General features: G+C 37.3%; 1 protein-coding gene across 12 annotated transcripts in view; it reads left to right on the top strand.

The window, feature by feature from the left end:
* PHF14 (PHD finger protein 14) overlaps positions 1 to 21208 on the top strand; it is a 142272-nt gene that overhangs the window by 16539 nt on the left and 104525 nt on the right. For all 12 annotated transcript variants that reach the window (XR_006414542.1, XM_044428404.1, XM_044428407.1 and 9 more), the window contains 8 exons: positions 202 to 346; positions 7737 to 7896; positions 12646 to 12757; positions 13839 to 13976; positions 15047 to 15193; positions 16363 to 16633; positions 17292 to 17398; positions 19805 to 19900. Coding sequence is in view for 11 of the 12 variants with exons in the window: in XM_044428404.1 (XP_044284339.1) it covers positions 202 to 346; positions 7737 to 7896; positions 12646 to 12757; positions 13839 to 13976; positions 15047 to 15193; positions 16363 to 16633; positions 17292 to 17398; positions 19805 to 19900 (1176 nt within the window). In the remaining variant the exon portion in view is untranslated. The remainder of the gene's footprint in view (positions 1 to 201; positions 347 to 7736; positions 7897 to 12645; positions 12758 to 13838; positions 13977 to 15046; positions 15194 to 16362; positions 16634 to 17291; positions 17399 to 19804; positions 19901 to 21208) is intronic.

The raw sequence follows: 21208 nt of genomic DNA, 5'->3' as shown, positions 1-21208 counted from the left end.
TGTTAGAAGAATAATAATAGATAACAGACCAAGGAAGTTAGCAAATATGCCTTATTTATATATTTATTTATTCATACTGCTTCTGTACAAGTTGACATTTCAGGATCTCCAAGCACTTGATATAAAAATATAAATTTTGAACATAAGTCATCATAACATGTCTACCAACATAACAAGTGCATTTTCATTTTTCAATGATAGGATTCACTGATTCTTGAGAAATCTCAAAGCTGGAGCTCTCAGAAAATGGACCATATTATGATTTGCTGTGTTTGTCTTGGAGATAACAGTGAAGATGCTGATGAAATAATCCAGTGCGACAATTGTGGAATAACAGTGCATGAAGGTAAATATGCTGTATATTCAACTTGGAACATATAATACAGCTTTACTTTTTTCTTAATGCAGTAAAATTATGTTGTGCTTAAATGGATGTGTTTTATAATTATCAGATATTACCATATGACATATGCATGTATGTTTGTTTGAATAAAAAGGGCATAGGTTAAAATTGAAGGAAATGTCTTGTCCTTACTCGGCCCAGTAGTCCATTTAAAGAGCAACTGTTGTTTAAATCAAGTTTCTTAACTGATTTGCTTCTTTAAATGATTCACTGTTTTCTGATTTGTAGACAATAAGAGCTTAAGCCTTCCTAGCATTGTTGGGGGTGGAGTGGCAGTAGAATCAGTTTGATCCCCTGTTCTAAGGCCTTGTGACCTCAGAGCTGGCACTCTGAAGAACAAGCCCCCCACCCTCACAATAGCTAGTGCATAGAGAACTGCTTTGAGCCATCTAGATTAAGTGCTGAGGAGGGGAGGAGTCTGGGTCCATCACCTTATGCCAAAAACCTTCTTCCTTTCCCCTTCTTGGTTCTTAATCTAGATCATGGGTCCTCAAACTATGACCAGTGGGCTGGATCCAGCCAACCATGTCCATTTATCTGGCCCACCATAGAGGTTTTGGACTCGCCGCACTCGTGCTAGTGGCGAGGCGGGAGGCTTGCTCGTGTGGAGATCAGAGAAAAGGATCTCCTTGCGAGCAAGCCTCCGTCTTGCAGTGCACGCGCCCAGCAGCGGCTTGCTCTCGAGATTGTTTTGGACTCGCTCGGAGAAAAGGATCTCCTTGTGAGCAAGCCTGTGCCTCGCAGTGTGCTCACCCCCCTGCCGCGCCCCGCCTCTTGGCGGCCTGTGCCCATCACCAGCACCTTTCAATTGGCCCCCTGTTAACAAAGTTTGAGGATCCCTGATCTAGATGTTTGAAAATGCCTGTCTTGATCAAATACACAGCAAGAGGTACAGTAGCAGCAATCACTTCTACCACACTCTCTTCCATTCATTAGATGCATGTAAACCTCTAAGTTCATTACACACATACACACCTTTATGTGCACTGAGAGCCAGGCGCATTGTAGTGTGCCCTACTAGAGGGTTTCTAGTGCTGTCCATCAAAAGGCTTTGTGTAGCTATTCCATCTTTTCTTCTTTAACATGCTTTTTTCCTGGTAAGAAACATGCTTGAAGAAGTGGTGGGGAAACATGGCAATTGTAAGTGATGTTTGATGGACCCTTTGTAAAACTCCATGCATCCACAGTAAAGCTTTGCTTGGATGTACCTTTGATCTGCTGTCTGGGAATTTACTTGTATTCAAACCTTGATGCTTCACTATTAATTTGCATGTTTTTCTTACAGGGGGAGGAATTTAAAAACTGTATTCTTTGTGCCCTTCATTCTTCTTGTAAAATGCTTTGTATATTAAATGTGTATCAGTTAGGTATGTAAAAAGAGAATCTAAGCATGAGCTAAACAGAAACAAAGACTTAAATATAATATCGGCGACTTATGAAATATTGATAGTAAATATGCCACTGTAGTAACCTTTAGTTGAGGGTGACTGATCCATAATAGTATATTCCTGAAACCAGTGAAAATAAACCATTTAATGTCCAGAAATTACATGGGAATTCCTGCTTGAGAGATTCAATATGTTGCCCAAGTAGTAGGCATACTGAGTTGCACTGCATGAAGCCAAAGCTAGATTGCTGCTCATTCTTCCCAGCCCCAACAGTTATTTTGTGTCAAATTAGATGTGTGATACAGTAGGCTCTCCATTAAATACTGCACTATGTTTGGTTGGAACAGGAGAGATCTTCTCTGTGGCCATGCTATGAAACTCCCTCATTAGGGAAACCTACTTATTCCATATAAACTTTCTATCACCATATGAAACTCCTTTCTTTTCAGTTTTATAGGAAGTAGTTCCGGTTGCAATCTTAATAGCATTTATTAGGGAGCAGGCCCTGTTGGGCAGTGTCTGCCTTTGGTGTGTGTTTTAGTTGACTTCCTAGATATTATTTAAATCCTCTGTAGTTTACTTTAACTGTATAGGGTCTCTGTAATTGAACTGTATTTGCCTTATCAATTTATATTGCATTGTATCTATTGTTTTAAATGTTTTTGCCACTTAGAACATGTTGTGTGGAAAAGGTGTATTTTTTTTTAAATAATTGTTATTACGATTCATTGGTATTGATGAAAATGAAGGACAACATGCTTTGCTATTGAAAAGCATGCAAGCAAAACATGGACCATCCTTGGTATCTCTGATACAAGATGAGCAACTCAAGAAAGGAGGTAGATTTACAATAAATTATTGATAAGTCTAGTCAGTGATTGCCATTTGAATTCACTGTATGCTGCTAGGATCAGGGCCTTCTCACTACAGGATAGACACTTGACAATGTTTTTTCCAGTTAGCTTGAATTTGTCAAGCTTCATAATTTTGTATATGCACAAAACTCTAGATATGGTTTGGTGCTCATTGTGAATCCTATAGGTTGAGGAGGAATCAGATTTGTGCATTGTGTGAATCCAGCACCCACCCCAGTTGAGGCCCCAAGCTGAATGGAAAGCAAATGGTAAAATAGTTGTTTTCCTACAGCCTAATTCTATGCTTCAAAGAGCTGAGGACTGTCACCTGTATGCCACTCTTGGTAGTCTTCAAACTCTATTGTTTATGGAGTTACATCCTTTATGTTTGATTTGTGTATTTAGAAGGCTGATCAAGACTTTCCTTTCCTGGAAGGTGTTTTACATAGCAGTGGGAAATGACTGTTTTATTAGAGTTGTAGTTTGTTGTTGTTTGTACTACTTTTTATCTTTGCTTCTAGTTCTGTTCTTTTATCTGTATTTTGTCCTGTTTAATTGTTGACTGCTTTGGTAAGTGGGGCATAAATAAAAAAAGTATTATTCCTGTTTGTAAGGAAAAATTTACATTTGAATGAATGTGTCTTCTCATCTGCTTTTTAAAAAATTTCCACAAAGTTTTATATCAAGCTGATGATAGTCCTTGGGCATTTGAGAAACTGTAAATGAAAGTTAACAGCAATCCTATTAAGAGGCAGTTCACAGTATTTAATGCAAACAAGGTATGATTCAGCTTATATAGTTCCTCAGCACAAAAAGGTAGTATCAGAGATATAATACATTTGAAGATTTTTAAAGGAATGTGCTGCCCTAAAATAAGTGTCAACCAGATGATAGTGTAGCTGACAAAAATGAAAAAAGCATCTCTGTTATAATTCCTTCATTTGGATCCAAAGATGCCCATTTATGAACAGAAGGATTCCTATTAAGGAAAGTTTCATTTCCATTCACAGAAGGGGCAGGGCAACAGTGGATGGTTCTACAAATAGAAGTATGGTGGTGATTTTCAAAACAATCCCCCCCTCCACAGATCAGATTTTTAGGGGGTGCATAGTGCTCTTGAGGGAAAGGAGGAAACAAGATTCTTTGAATGGAAATCCTACTGACAGGCATCTTGGATTCAGCCAAGCATATTTCCACCTGAAAATAGCAATTAAAAGCTTTATATTTCATGTATTGCTGTTGTGTATAAACCTGTTTTTGTGTTCTGGTTTTCTTGGTTGGGTGCTAAGAAGTTAAATTCAGGGTGGCTTCATAGTGGTGCCATGTCAAGACCCAGGGGCATCATGGAGACATTAAACTGGTAAGCTCCAGCACCAGGCAGTCATTCTTTCTCTTTCCCAGAGAACTGACTGTCATGTCAAACTCATTTTGAGTTGACAGTGGGCCCTCGGCAACTGCCTGATGGTGCTGACCTCTTGACAGTGGCCCTGATCTCCATTTTACATGGAGGACTGTTGTGATGATGGGTAGAAAGTCTTCTTGAAATTGAAAGGAATGCCATATTTTTACAGAAAACTTTCTTCACTGTATAGATCTTCTTTTTGGGTGTACCTTCCCTATCCCAACAGAGATTAGTTCTTCATCAGGAACTAGTTGTAAAATAGTCCCACAACTAGTTGTAAAATAGTCCCACAACTAGTTGTAAAATAGTCCCACAACAAGTTGTAAAATAGTCTCACTACAAGTTTTATGTTTCTCACTTCATCTAAGAAAGTATAATTAATATTTAACGTGTTGTTTTATGGATAGACATTCTTCCCTGGATAAATCCCATTTTAAAAATCCCTGCCCTGTCACATTGGATAGCTGCTTTTGTGCCAAGGTCTGCCAATTGGCTTGCAATAGCAGAATACCCCCAGGTATGGTGTCAGTGCTAGTGGTGGAGTGATTGCAGTGTGTCTAAAGAAAAATGTCTGAAATACATCATAGTGTACAATATAAATGCAGGCAATTCACTTGCTGGCAATAGTTCTTTGGTTGTTGCTGTGAATTGAAGACATGGTTCTGTTTGCCTAAAATAATTTGATATTCATTTGTTTACATTACTATTGACATTGGGCATACTATGAATAATTCCTTACCTATTTTCACCTTTAATAAAATAGTGTCAATATATTCTGTTCTCCTGAAATGAGCTTTTCAAGTCCATGATGCGGGGTGGAAAAATTTCCATGGCTTCATTTTTCCATGGAAACATTTCAATTTCCTAAGTTCATTGAATGAATGCCAGTTGCAAATAAAATGTGAGGCAGGTTTGGCATTTTCAAAATTTTAATTGTTTCTTAGGTGATTATTCCTAGACAGTATGTAAGATTATGCATTTATGTTACTGAAATACATATGTTTCAGAGTGAAATTTAGCTAATAAATAGTGACAGTGAAACGGATGTTGCTCCAACAACCTTGTTGGAAGAGAGTTAAATGCTGTTGAAATAGATGAGTTGTCAGCATATAATACATATTTCTTTGTGTTGCTAATATGTATTAGTTTGATAGCAATTTTCAGTATCATTATTGGTTGTTTTTCTTCTTAATTTTAAGCAATGTAATGAGGAAAATACTATTGTTTTCATTTTTTTTCAACTATTTCAGTACAAAATTCTATATAGCAAAAATTTTATATAGCATTAAGTATGCTTTAAGCCCCTCTCCCCAGGTATTCAGGTCAAATATTTGGGATATATTGGGATGAAAAATAGCAGAGCCACCTTTTTAGCTTTCTTTACTAAATACGAGTAAAATAAACATACTAAATTAGATCTTCCCTAGAACAGGGATGTCCAGTTGTCTTGGCCTATAACTTCTATCAGTTCTAGCCAGCATAGCTAACAGTGAAGAATTTTGGAGGGCCACAAGTTGCCAACACCTCTTCTAAGGCATTTACTGATATAGTTTGAAAATTTTCCTATGCAACTGAAACTATGCAAATTAGGTTGGTTTGGAAAATTTTCAAATTTGTTTTTTCCTGAAAAACCTGTGTAACTTGCCCCATCTTTGTAGAATCTCTCTTGCTTCTTCAGTGGTCTCCATTTTCTTAAGAGTGCTAACTTGTTTTCTGGTGGTGGTGTTCACTATGTTATTTAGATAACATCTATAATGGTTTTTTTATAAGGAGAAAGTAATTACTTCTAAGTACTGCAGTATTTTGTGATGTCATTTGAATTAATACTTAAGCTATCTTAAGTACATTTAAATGTTCAGGCTTTTAAGAAAGTGTCTATAATTCTGGAGGATTACAATCATGCATAAATGTAAAATATAACCTAACCAACCATCTGATAGTGCCTGCGTTTTATTTTTAAGGGCACCTTTTATTATGTGTAGTGGGTGCACCTTTTCAAGGGAAAACTTCAAAAACTCTAGGTAGCTACTGCTTACAAATTAGAATATAGCTTCTGCTGTTGATTACCTCTATTTCTTCTTATAAATAAGGCTCCATAGAGACACTCCTTTTTCAAAAACTTGAAGGTAGTGTAGTAGAACTCTTATGGCCATAGATGTGCACATTGTATTTTTGTTAACAACATTCTCTAATCTCTGATCAAATATATACTGTATCTTTGAAAGACTGAAAAAATTGCTAGAGCCAATGGTAGAACTAAAAAACTGAATATATGTACCATGTGTTCTATATTAGCTTCAACTCTCTGAACATTATTCTTTCCACAACTATAGGCACTGTCGCTGTTTCTTGCTCCTGTTGTTCCAACCCATCTTGCAGGAGGGGGAAAGCTATCTAGAAATTCTGTCTCTGGCAGAAAAGCTATCTAGAAATAAAATTATAAATATAAATAAATACATAAATCCATCAGGTCCCATAACTTGATTGTGGTGTCCACTCACTAGAAGAGGCATTCCATCAGGTACTGTGGTCCCAAGCGCAGTAGGACTATATAGCTTAAAACCTGCACTTGATTTTTGGCTCAGAAGCATATAGGCAGGCAGTGCAAGTAGACCAGAATTGGTGTTTTGTTATCAGGCCTTCTGATCCCTGTTATTATTCCGGCTGCCACATTTTGCACAGTCTTCAAGGGCAGCACCATGCAGACTGCAGTAAATTAGCGTAGAGATTACCGGAGCATAGATCACTGATAACAGATTATCTGTGTCCAGATAGGGGTGTAGCTGAGCCACCAGCTAAAGTCAGTAGAAGGCACTTCAGGCTACTGAAACCACTTAGGCCTCAAGTGCAAAGATGCTCAAGGATCATCTCCAAGCTATGAACCTGCTTCTTCAAGAGGAGTATGACCCCATCTAGAACAGGTTGAATTCCCTCCATCCAGTCAGAAGAACCACTCACTAACAGCACACTTTTCAGCACAGATACAGATATCCTAATTCTAGTTATTTTAGCCCAGACTTTTTTCTACGAGGTACTTTGTGGCAGTGGTCTTACACACATTTTCGCTCTAGGTGTTGTTTACTGCCTTGACCCCAAAGAAACATTAAACTAATCAATGTCTCTGCAATTCTGGTGATTATAATCACATTCACAGGCATGACTTGTTTTTGGTTAAGTTATATTTGTTGGGGTCATCTCCAGGTTTGGAGTAGGGCATGACACTATGACTCCAGGCATTGCCACTGCCAGCCCTCACTTCTCTGCTGCCACCTGCAGTAGCAGCAGCTCTTCCTTTACTCTCTCATGTCCATTGCACACGTGGAGTACATAAGTGGTGGTGGCAGTGGATGCTCTTCGTAACTGTCATCACTGTTTTCTTTCCTCCTCTGCTGTGTGAACAGTTGATAGTGGAGGATTAGGGGGCATGTGCATTTATAGGAAAAGAAGGCACCCTTCCATTCCTGGTGTGCTTTTGTTTGTTTCTAGGGAAGGTAAGGAACAAACATTGCTTTCCGATTCCTTCCATTTAAAGCTATGAGGATACATATATACACCTGGCCACCCCCCCCCCACCTTTTATTTGCACTTAGTATATAGTGCAAACATTTCTTGGCAAGGAAGGAATCCACTAGATACATACCCACTCCTTTGCTTTTCATTTAATTGGTCTTCCTTTTCCATCTTTCCAGGTTGTTACGGTGTTGATGGTGAAAGTGATTCTATTATGAGTTCCGCTTCAGAAAACTCAACTGAACCATGGTTCTGTGATGCCTGCAAATGTGGTGTCTCCCCAAGTTGTGAACTTTGCCCCAACCAAGATGGAATCTTTAAGGAGACAGATGCTGGCAGGTTGGTTAAGGGGAACTGTCATCAGTGGGAATGTTATCCTCAATAAATTCCAACAGTTTGTGTTCTCTTCACTAAGCCCTTTCTGGGGAGTCAGACATAACTTCTCTCACCCTTTGAGCAGCATCTTTAAAAATAGCTAGACTCTTACAGCAGAATCACAGCACTACTGATATTTCTACATAAGAGACTTCCCTATATAACTGTGGCTCCATGAACTGCTCTACAGCATTAAATCCCGTGGGATCTTATAGAACTGTGATCTGTTTAGTAAGAGGATTAAACAGACATGTAAAGTACAGTTTCTTTTTCTAAACCCTAATCAGTCTAGAAGATGGTTGAAATTTCCACTTTGTGGCATTGTGCAGTTTTTGCCTCCCTTATTAGTATATTGGAGATATACTTATTCAAAATTGTCTACATATGAAAATCATGCCTCACATTGTAACACTCTGTCCTTTGAGGTTCATAGTTGCATACATTTGTTTAAAGTGTGTGAAAATACAACCAAAATTTTTAGAAGCTGTATTCAGCTATTCAGGGCACAGGTGCTCCTATCTGGCTCAGGCATTAATAGACTTGCCATTCATAGTGCTGGTGTTTTCAAGCTTAATCAGTTTCATTGCTCCTGTTATTAAGACAATATCTCTGAATCTCAGTAGGGCATTTTCCACAGTCAGACTAACCATGGTTCCATTTCTCCATTTGTGCTTCAGAATATCAAGAATCAGAAATCCAGAAACTCTAAAGCACTTATAAATTTATTGTATTCATGGTTTAGATTCATCATTTTGAATCTTCTTAACACTTCCTATTGAAAATGATGTTGGCATTTGAATTGACAGCCAGTAGGGCATAATGCATATTTGTGATTTTTGTAATTTCAGTGTTTGCATTTAAAAGAACAGCACTCCATTTTTAGGGATCTTGGCATCTACATGCTGCTTAACTGTCAATTATCCATTCAGAAAACAAGTCAAAACACGAGAAAATAACCTATTGTGTAGGCTGCCCCAAAGGCTCTTTAAAACCATATTGGCAGATGATACATTAATAAGAAAAAATTTGATCATTGAACCGAGATTGCCATGAAACTTAACTTTTGGAGGAACTGTGTCTTACCCTGCTGTGAGGAAATGCTTAAGTCAGAGAATTTATCATCATTGCTTCACCTAGTGCGAACTCAGTGGTCTGGTAGTAGAACTAGAACAAAATGGGGCTATTGAGAAACTAGAGGAAGGTATCCATGACCATAGGAACCCTGAGACTTGCAGTTGTACAAAAATGAAACAAATTAAAAATATAGAGTATTGCAGATATTTTTTAAAATAAAAGGAACCTCCCCACCTCCATAGTCCAATGAGGAATAAACATGCTCAGGAACCATATTAATTGGCAGTTGGAGGAAAAAACAGGGTGCAATGAGTGAAATACGATGCTTGGAATAACTAGCTGGCTGGAATCCCGAATAGAATCTCTCTTGCTAAGACAGAGGATATGCTGCAATGTTTCATTGCTAGTACCACTTGTTCCCTCTAATGTTTGAGTCAGTCTATATAGTCAAGAGTAGATATCAGTTTTCAAGCCAACACGACTACAAAAAATAAGGGTGTAGTCTGTATACTGGGTGACTCCCTAGGTAAATAGTGGTATTAGTTTTAATTTAAAAGACAATAGCAAACAAAAATAGACTTATGGGTTCCCTTAGCTAGAGTGACACGAAAGATAACTCACTGACTTCAACATCTTGAGTGGCTTCCAGGGCCTACAGAATGTTGAGGGCAGTTGTACCATAGAATGCTAGCAATATTATTTAAGAATCTAAGGGAAAAAAACTAGGGAGAGAAATGTCTTTCTCAAGCTTATAGAGAGGGATTTATGATTGTGCCATGATAAGGTGTTTTTTTTTAACCCTTTCTATACCATATAACAGGAGGGAAATTTGGCCCTCCCAATCTTTGATCTCTCAGCTGTGGTCAGTATAATCAGTAGTAAGGGATGATAGGAATAGTAGGCCAAAACATCTGGACAGTTCTAGCTTGCCTACCTGTTCTGTACAGGCAGATTTCAGAAAGGTGAAAAGCAACAATACTTTCCCAAATTTCTGCTGTATAATAGTAAAGGGCTTTGAATTAAGTTTCAGAAGGGGAAGAAGGAAAAAAAAGTATTTTGTTGTTGTTTCTCCCTTCCTGAAATCCCCACTCTCCCACCCCTGAGCTGTAAGGAACCCTTCTCAGGCTTGAACCCCAGGACTAGTAGCCTAAGCCATCTTGTTTGTAACTAGGAATACACTACATTTTCATGTGGTTTGTCACTTGTATTCATATGATGATAACATGGCGTTCTGCAGACTGCTGTCAAACCTCCTGTAAGCCCAGGGCAGCAAATTAGGGCTGTAAACAAAATTTGCATACCCTTCCTTTCGTACCTAAATTATCTGATTGTTAAACTAATCCTGTTAAAATTGCCTCTGTAATGAGGATGATTTCCTCTGATCTTTGCATCTGAAAGATTGAATAGATAATGAGATGGTTAATTTGAGCGATATCTTAGTTTTTGCATGTACTTCTCCATTTAATGAATAGCAGTATGAATATAGTAATCTCCTGTTTTGCTGGCTACTACAATGCTTATTTCTTGAATTTTATTGTTGGTGGTTTTTAATGCTGCTTTATACCTACCTCAGGATTTTTAAAATAAAGAATGGGGTATAAATAGAAATAAATAAATAAAATATCTGGAATAAGATTACTGTCTTTATTTAGTTCAGTTTTTTCTTCTCCATCACCAGCATCTGTCATCTTTGCTTAGAGCAAAATGGATGGGGAAGTAACATGAAAGATTATTCTTCTTTGATTACTCAATTTGTCTTAATTACAAGGTTCTCAAACATGTGCAGCTAAACAAATGAGCAGGGAAACATTTAGGCACTGGTATTAAAAGCAGCTGAAGCTGCCTCAGCTGGGAACTTGACTGACTTCTGTGTGTTTTAATAAAGATGCAGGATGGAGTTCACACATAGGTGGTTAAGGAAATGAGACACTTGTGTGCCAATCATACTGAAATGGCAGTTTAAATCTGTAATACTACAGTACTTGTGTGACATGTACTAAAACATTTTGAGAAGGTCAGTATGAAGCAAGCAGCCAGCTGTTGGGTTTATCATAGATAAACTCCTACAGAGTGCAGCAGCATTTAATACACCAGTGGAGCATGAAAAAACTGTGCAAATTAAATTGAGAAGCAGCTGCTTGTTGAAGATGTGTATCTTTATATTGAACTCTGCAGGGTGCAATGGGGAAGATGCATTAAAACTTACTATCAAAAATCTCTAGCCAAAACCTTGGCTTTTAAAAAAGAAAATATAGGAGATAATGTGAAGATGGGCTACTATCCCTCCCCCACTCACACAGACAAGTTTCTCTGGTAAAATAGTTCCTGGTATGATATATCAGTGGTATTTTACAGAAAGGAAAACCCGTGGAATGAACAGAATTGTCATAGTCAAGCAACTAATTGTTTGGTCTTAGATAGCGGAAATCATTTGATATTTCAGTGCTAGTTACCTAACGTAATTAAATGTGGGACAAGGGATAAGCTGACACTAATATATGCAAAGAAGCCAGATTCTGGCTGGACATCAGGAAAAAATTCCTGACTGTCAACAGTAGTACAGCAATGGAACCAATTATACAGGGATCTTCCATGTTGACAGCCATCTGTCAGGGATGCTTTAACTTGGAGTCCTGCACGGAGCCAGGGGTTGGACCCTGTGGCCTTATAGGTCCCTCCAATTTCTACTATTCCATTATTCTTCAGAATCTTAAAAATTACATCAGTTGCATAAAATAAGTACAGCAACACATTTGTAAACTGTTCTGAGAGCAATGCACAGAGAGAAAAGTATACAAAAATCTTTAATAAATAAATTGACCTTGTTTGCATGAACACTGTGGGTTGAAACATGAGTTAATATGTTGTTTGAGCCCAAATGTGATAACCTTGGTTTCTAACCCAAAGACAACCCACAATTCACAACCCAGCAACATCCCATATGTTCTCTTCAGGGATTGTTTATGGCTAATAAACCATACCTTGTTATTGAATTTGGTTCAGACAGCACAACAACCCATGGTTCAACAACCTGCACTCAATCCCCAAGTTGTGTGAACAACTTCCTTGGTCCAAAATAGCCCATGTGGAGCAACTGTGGCTGATCAGCTGTTGTTGTCAAGGCAAGAATGTATTCAGTTTTTCTATCCAAACATGTGGGCTCTTTAACTTTTTGTAAAACAGTCATCTAGTCAGCTTTTGGATCAGTGAGTACCTGTTTCCATGCAAGATTTCCTATCCTGCTGGATATATGTGTATGAAAACATGCTGTGCAGTGTGATCCTGTTTAGAGTTTTTCCACCATGGTATTGGCTACAAAGTGTGAGAAGTTACATTTTATCAAACTTGTCCAAAGAGTTCAAAGAGAAGATACATTACATTGATGAAGTTCATATCATTGTTGCTCTGTGTACCTGTGTGTTACATACTTGTGATATTCTATTTGAAAATTAATTTTTCTTAAGATTTTATTTGTAGGCGGTGCCATTAATTGTGGGAGTCAAAAGAACACTTTTGTTTTCTTCCACATCCTTTTATGGTTAAATACAAGCATTGTCAGTGTCTTTTATGTAAATTAGGCAAAAATGTTTTCCTCTTGTATATCTCTTTTCTGTTGACATTTTTGCTCTTTTGTTATAGATGGGTACACATCGTTTGTGCGCTTTATGTTCCAGGAGTAGCATTTGGAGATATTGACAAATTGCGACCAGTAACCCTTACAGAAATGAACTATTCCAAATATGGTGCTAAGGTAACATTGAAAGGAATATATATTTAGGCAGAACTGATACGGCAGTTACTTTTGTTTTGTTTCCTTTGCAGTTCATGAAATTAGTTTCTGAATTTAGTGTAATGTTTTAATGCTTCTACTGTCATTTATAATATTATATTTTCTTTTATTGTATTTGATTAACTGTTGCACATTGCCCAGACAGCTTCATCTATGGGGCAGTATTGAAATAAATACATACTAAACTGGTAATGAATGCCAGTCTGCATAGACAACTTCCTTTTAGTTACAAAAACACATTGGATGGAGGTGTATGCAGCTAATTCTATGTAATTCCATGAGATTTCAGCTTCTATATTGGACTTTAGTTATAAAGGCACTAATAACAGTGTAGCCCTAATTGCAAGGGAGCTTAATTAATCCTCTGTACAAGATTTGTCCTTCAGACTAAAATAACATTGACTTAAGAATATGTAAGATTTCAAACAGTTGGTATCTTTGAGTGGATTCTTGAGACAGTTTCCTGGGCATCATGCAGAATTTTCTCAGATAATTCACTAAAAAGCCTCTGTTAGTGTGTTTCTCACTCATGTTGATGCTTAAAGTTTTAATTGGTGTATCAAACTTCATAAAAGCAAGTTGTTGAGAACATCAGTTTAAATAGTTTAACTCTTCCTCTGTGGGCTTGCACGTATCACTTGATGGCCATTTTGGCTTCTAGGAATGTGTCTTTATTGTAATCTGATTATTTTTTTTTAATGAAAATGTCCTAAATAAACCTATGCCTTGTGCATTGATGATGATGATGATGTGTGCACATGCAACAATTTATATGAAAAAATTCTGAATGAAGGGAACACATAAAGTTAGAATTGAATGAACTACTGTTTGCATATTTTGTTTCTAATTTTCTCCTGTCTTTCATTCCTGTTGTTTCTAGATAAAAAGATATTTTAGAATAGAGTCCTTTTTATACTTTTGTGAAAGCAACTAAGCCATTTTAGGCATTATATAAAGTTAATACTTGGGGTCCCTTTTTGCAATATTTAGTCTGTAGTCTCTCTCTCTTTCTCACACCCTCACTCTCACTGATCTGCTGCAGGAATGCAGTTTCTGTGAAGATCCTCGATTTGCCAGAACTGGTGTTTGTATCAGTTGTGATGCTGGGATGTGCCGGGCCTATTTCCATGTAACCTGTGCACAGAAGGAAGGCCTTTTGTCAGAAGCAGCAGCAGAGGAGGTAGGTATCCAGAACAATCTTATCTTGGTGAAAATGTCTCAGAGGACATTAATAAAACTGGTTTATTAAAATATTATGAATATTGAAACATTTGTAATTTACTGCAGTATATACTTCCAAGTTTATTCAGGAAACTTACATTTTGTATTCATGTATACTCCTTGGACCTCGGTGCAGGGACTAAGAAGAATTGGCTCAAATGAGAGGGAGGGCCTTGGAGCATGAGTTGGCATCCTGATCAAAGTGATTGCCTTATTTAATGTTGATTGATTAGGATAAGGAAGGGATTTTCCCTCTAAAAATATTTTTAGGCAGCCCATCCCCATTTCTTTTCATTTTCCTTGAATCAAGACGCTATCTTTGCAGCTTGTTCTATGTTGGAAATGGATATATATTTGAGAAAAAGAACTTTGATTATCAGTTCCCTTCCATTTCAGTGGTAATAAACACATCATTGATCTGGCTTCCTAGTGGTCTTCCATTTTGAGTGGGGGTGAAAATCTGCAACAGTAATGAAAGGAAGTTGTGTGGTAGCACAAAACTTGTTTGTGCTGTTCATGAGCTATAAATAAGATTGTATATACAATGAAAAGTCAGTATTATTCATTGCTAGTATATATAGTGTTGCATTGCTTTCTGCATTTATGTACTTGGGAAATGGCATACAGAAGTGACTACTTGATACTTAGCCTTGCAGCCATTAACTGAGATTAAAATTTAATACCAGCGTCTACATTAATTATACAAACACTATGCTTTTAAGCTTAAACAATTAAATTTAATGGGTTGGACCCAGAGTTAGTCATACTTAGAGCAGACCCATTTAGTGTAGGGCAGAAGGAACATGAAAATGATCTTCACCTTCCTACTCCTTCCATTAAGGGTTTCATATTTGTCAATGTTGGCTTAATAGGGATATGGCTTTGGTTAGTTAAAATAATTTTAAAATCTGGGTTTATTTATTTTCAGAGTATATATATTTGTGGAATATATTTCAAAAATGAATCAAGTGACTTTTGCTGGAACTATTTTCTTTTAGAAGGTTGCATTCATTTTTTTAATTGGAACAGGATATTGCAGATCCTTTTTTTGCTTACTGTAAGCAACATGCAGACAGAATGGATAGAAAATGGAAGCGCAAGAACTATTTGGCTTTACAGTCATATTGCAAAATGTCTTTGCAAGAGAGAGAGAAACAACTCTCACCAGAAGCTCAGGTAATGTATCTATACCAAGCTTGCACTTGCATTCTGTACAATGTACTAAATGAGAATGTTGAGGGCTGGGGAAGAAAGAGGCTAGTATAGCTTAGCCTGCAAGTAAAATGAATATTCCTGAAGTCAGTGATTGGTTGCATATATATTTTCAATCCATATGGCCATATACACTGACCTTTCTCTTTTCTAGCTACACCTAGCCACAGACAGTTCTGAAAAGCTGCCTGCTTGGGGAACAGGTGGTAATTTATTTGTTGCTAATGGAATGCTTGGAAAATTTCTTTATTTCTGATGGCATACTTGGGAATGTTTGTGTATTTGGACTTACAAAAAGCTTCTGACCCAATTATGCATCAAAGATTATACACCAAAGAATTATGCACGGAAAAGGAGAGATCCTCTTTTGGATCTGAAGCCAGTTAAGAACAGGAAGTAGAGAGTAAGAATAAATGCACAGTTCTTTCAATAAAGGGATGTAATTATTTGGGTTCTTCCACTAATCTGAATTGGCACTGCTGTTTTTTTAACTTGTTCATGAACAATCCAGAGTTGGAGGTGAGTACTTCTTCACTCAGCCCACAATTAATCCGTGGAATTCCCTACCATCAGATAGAGTGATGGCTGCCAACCTGGAAGGTTTTAGAAAGGAATAGAAAATGCATAGAGGATAAGCTCTTGTCAGGATGGATATATATTATGTCAAGTATCAGAAACAGTATGCCACACAATACCTGATGCTGGGAAACACAACTAGGAGAGGGCTATTATATCCTGCTTATGGGCTTCCCATAAGCATAAGATCTAGGTCCAGCATTCTACTCCAGCTTCATACAGTAGGATGCTTTTCATGTTCTTATGATTTTAAGTTGATTTTGAATTGCCACTGCGGAATTCTAGTATAATGGCAGAAGAGATGCCATTGCCAGACTTTTCCTGAATGTCTTTATACCTGAATAAACGAATTTTAACATGGCTAAGGTATCTTTCAGATTCACTTTCAAGTCATAGTTTCTCTTGGCCATGGTAAAAGAGTATTTTTAGGATCGAATTCATTGCAATATTAAAAGCCTTTCCTTCATGTGTAGTGATAGATACTGAGATAATGTTTATTGGCCAAAGTGTTTATATACCACTTAGTTTGATATTTATTTGCATGTTAACATTTGTAGGCCCGGATTAATGCCAGACTGCAACAATATCGTGCTAAAGCAGAACTAGCGCGTACCACAAGACCTCAAGCATGGGTACCAAGAGAGAAACTGCCACGGCCTCTTACTAGCAGTGCTTCAGCAATACGTAAGCTGATGCGTAAAGCAGAATTAATGGGAATTAGCACGGACATCTTTCCAGTGGATACTTCAGATACCAGTTCCAGTGTGGATGGAAGACGAAAACACAAACAGCCTGCACTGACTGCAGATTTTGTGAATTATTACCTTGGTAAGTTTGGAAATGTACATGTTTTTTAAGCAGCTTATATCAATCATCTAAACTTTCAAGAGTGAGGCTGGTTTAATGCCATGTCTTCACTTATATATGTGAGAAGTATAATTATCTAGTTTCCATTTTAAATGATATAGCTGCTACTGATCAACCAAATAGAAAGGAGTAGATAACACTTTTAAAAAATTACTGTTGAACACATTCATGTTTAAAAATTGGAATCTTTTCTTTTTAGCTGTTGTAAATTGCCCAGAGATCTTTGACTATTGGATGGTATAGAAATGTAATAAATAACTAAATAAACTAACTAAATATTGATTGCCTTTAATGCTGCTACATTTCCCTGCAGTCCTTGAGAGCTGCAGCATGAAGTCCAGAAATTTAATGAGGGATTTTTTGTAGTTGGTACCTTTCTTTTTCTGATCTTCAGAGAACTACTTCTATGTGTTTTTATATGTGTCTTTCATATTAATTTTCATATTTTGAGAAATACTATGTATGTCCTTTAGCTCACAAGTTGCTGAAGCAGTCTGAATTATTTGAGGATTGTCTGTATGTACAGCTGCATACAAAAAGTCACATGTGTGCTGTTATCCAGCCTGTTGCTTCATGCACTCTTAAGGTATTATAGAAAGTGCTGTTTTTTAAATTTTAGAGAGAAATATGCGCATGATCCAGATCCAGGAGAATATGGCTGAACAAAAGAAAATTAAGGATAAGCTGGAAAATGAACAAGAAAAGCTTCATGTGGAATATAACAAGGTAAAGGAAGTGCTTCCGAGAATGTGCAAGTCATATGCTGTGCTTAATGAATTTTAAAAATAGCACCCAGATATAGTTAGATACAAAAGTGTTGGCTCTCCCCATCACAAAAACCCTAGATAAATCTTTAAATCAAATTTAGCTCTTAACTAGTCTCCTCCCACAGCACAGTAAATGTTTATCTTGTTGCAAAATGGTCTGCATCTGTATTGCTTCTTCGAATATGGTAGTGGAGCCTTAAACTTGCTTTCATCAGAGTTGCTACTTACATGTGTGCACATATATACAAGAAGTGGCTGGTGTTGCTGTAGCCCATGAGGATGAGTCTCTGTCACCTGTTGTATGCAAAGCACAGTCCCCACTTTTCATTTTATGCATTGAGAATGGTAGTAGAATCATGGGTCATCTTGGCCAGCACTGTGCAAGCATATAAGTAATGACTGAATATCTACATCTGCTGTCAGCAGCAGCTGCGTGGGGGTAACAATCCAATTAGCAGCTGTGCAACTGCACAGTCCTGAGTTGATTGTCTTCTGCCCCCTCCATGACTTTTGGATTTGAATTTGAGTATGAGAACAGATTCTCCTCCTCCTCCATGAGAAGTGTCCTATTTCATGTCAAAATATTTGCTCACTTGGCACATTATCGTGTTTTTTGACATAGTAGTTCTCCATGGCCTTGCATATCAAGGTCTACTCGTAGCTCATTCTTTCAATATGTCGGCTATCACTGAACTACAGTCTTTTCCACTCACGCATTTTCATATAGCATACTAGTTCATTGACCAGCACTGTGTACAAGTCTAGCGATCTGGGAAACCAACAAACAGCTTCATGTAAAGGGGAATTCTTGGGTTCTTTGGCATATTTTAGAGGTATTTGGAGACGGTTGGTGATTGAACCAGACTCAGAACCAGATCTTAGATACAGTGATGGGCTGGGTATGGGCCAACAAATTGAATTTGAATTTAGTCATCATGGTAGCATGGTAGATAGATGGGAAATAGGACTGGGAAAATAAGTAGGTTGCTGGTTCTGAATGATGTTGTATTCTTCCTGAAGGGAGGTATTCCTGGATTTAACTTTATCAGTGCTGCTTCAAGTGTTCTTGGTGGCTAGGAATAGCTTTTACCAGCTTCAGCTAGTACATCAGCAGCATCTGTTCCTGGTCCATGATAGCTTAGCCACTGGGATTCAAGTATTAATACCTTGGGGTTGGTCCAAAAGCTGCAGCTGGTGCAGAATGCAACAGTGATGCCTAATAACTGGGGCCTCTTTCCAAAAACAAGTCATACTTTTGCTAAAAGATCTGCACTAGCTGCCAGTAAACTGCTGGGCCAAATTTAAGATGTAATTGTTAACACATTAAAGCCATAAGCGACTTGGGACCAGGTTATCATAAAGATCATCATACCTCTTATGTCTTTGCCTGTTTTTTACCAGCAGCATTCCTGAGGGTGCCTCATACTCTTGAATTTCATCTCAGGAAGATTTGCAGTAGAGCATTTAATGTCATAGTACACACCCTGTGGAACACAGGGCCAACTGTCATTAGACAGGCCTCCCAGTTCTGACATTTAGAGGTCTCCTCAAGACCCATCTCTTCGCACAGGCTTTCACTGAAGTATGAACCACCCATGCTCTATAGTGCACAGTTTTTATTAGTGATTAGTATTTATATTATTCTGTAGTTGTATTGCCCTATTGTAGTTTTGTTATTGATTTTGATTTCACATTATCCTATGTTTGCCACTTTGAAACTTTGTGAAAAGTTGTATGTAAATCTGAATACTAAATGATGCTAACTGCTGTGGTGACACACAAGTACATGTGTAGCAAATCAAGATGAATTGAAGATAGTACTGTGAAAATTTGAACTCCACAGAATTCATTGCTTTTCTTACTTGCTTTCAAAAAGACATGTACACACACACCATGAAGGTGACCCTAGTTGTTGTGATTGTCAAAGAATAAGGAGTAGTTAGGAGGACAGAATGCCATTCACAATAAAACTTACAAAACTAACATGGTTTTATATCTTGTCTTTTTTTTTTTTTTCCAAATGTGGGGGATGTAGCTCAGAAACGTGTAAAAATACCTGGCACATCTTTGCAGATGGAAATAACAGAGTGGAACTGTTGTGATCTTACTTGACTGCCATTATAGTCTTATTGTCTGACAAAATTGCTTTAGGTTCTCTCTTACTAAACAGATGGATGCCCATGTTTTTTTCTGGTGTTATTGAATGGCTGATTAACTTTACTGATTTCATTTGCATTGACATGAGTGAACAATTTTATTATTTAATTACTTCTTTTAGAAAAGGCATTGTAAGTAAAGAATGCTTCCTCTTAAATGAGACTTGTCAAATAACTTTCACAATCTATTTCTTTGTTTTCTTTTTCAGTTATGTGAATCTTTAGAAGAACTTCAAAATATGAATGCAAAGCTAAGAAATGAAGGGCAAGGAATATGGGCTGTGCTAGGCAGAGTAATTGGGCAGGTTGGTTTTTCGCATTATTTTTCCCCTCTTGCTTTTCCTTGTCTTCCAGGTCATAAGGTTTCTAAGAATAGCCTTTGTTAACTGTCACTTTTTTGTGACTGAAAAGGTGTATTTGATAAAGTCCTGGTCTTTCTCTGGGGATAATGATATCTGATTGAAATATATCTAGGGCTCTGCAAGTTACCCACAGGGAACTTGTGGCTTAATTTTGTTTTTGTATTAGCTATCTTGTTTGCAAAATTCTTTCATTTGCTGTAACTGATTGACCTGTCATTTGTGATGAAGCTAAACCTGAAGCATGAGTTAATCTAACCACATTCCTCACCATTTTTCTTTCTAGCAAATCTAGCTTTCAAACAGCAGCTTTTATTGGGGTATACAGTTTTCTTGAGCCCCCTTTCTTAAATAGGCATGTCATGGAAAGCATCTATAATTCATTCTGGTTTGAACTTAATTATACTTATAGGACAATATTACCTTTCTAAGAAACAAAGAATTCTAGGGCACAACTGGTTATTTCTTGATAGCAGTAAAAGGTCATTTTGTCAGTTGTGAAAAGTGAATGCTGCAGCCACCCAATTATTCCATTCATTGAGTTATACAGTATTACATTTGTAAATCAGCAGACTTCTGTATTTTTGTTTGTTTATATTTTCTGCAAATTGTTGCCTGTTTTTTCCCCACCCACAAACTACGGATGTTATATATGCTACAGTGTAGCTGTCTCTGTCTGAAACACAGATGAATTTCTTTTTCTTTCAATCCTTCTCATCAAACTTATATCAGATATTCAGCGAGGCCAGCAGATTTTTCAAGAATGTGGATGCGTTCATGTCATTCCAGATATAATACATCTTTTACCATTTTTCTACAAATCATAGTTAACCTTTTAAGGCTATAAAAAGTAGAATGATCTCTTAAAAATTGGACCACAGGCCAGCAATAGTCTGGTAAATACCCTTTGGCTTCTGTTAACTGTTCTGTAGAACAGCTTGATGAGTTCTGCTAACCTGGCTCAGTTATTTTAATCTAACCTGGTTTATATGGACCATTTGTACATATGGAAATCTGTCCTTGTATGTAGGTGTGATAACAGTAAATTTCTCCCTTTTTAAATAGAAAGAAAGATATGAACACTCACAAATGTATTTCCTGGTGCAATCATTTAATAATAATAAAAAGTAGTAGTTTCATTTGCACAGCTTGCATGACACTTTTTTCCAGTTGGTTGAACAGATGCAGGCCCACAGGGCCACTGAGAAATGACTTTGATAGATGGTTGCTGTCTGTGAAGCTAGCATACTGCAG

The sequence above is a fragment of the Varanus komodoensis genome, unplaced genomic scaffold (assembly GCF_004798865.1).
Source record: "Varanus komodoensis strain SLA01 unplaced genomic scaffold, ASM479886v1 scaffold2, whole genome shotgun sequence".
Classification (NCBI taxonomy): domain Eukaryota; kingdom Metazoa; phylum Chordata; class Lepidosauria; order Squamata; family Varanidae; genus Varanus; species Varanus komodoensis.
The sequence above is the reverse complement of the archived record's forward strand: the minus strand, read 5'-3'. Positions and strand labels throughout refer to the sequence as shown.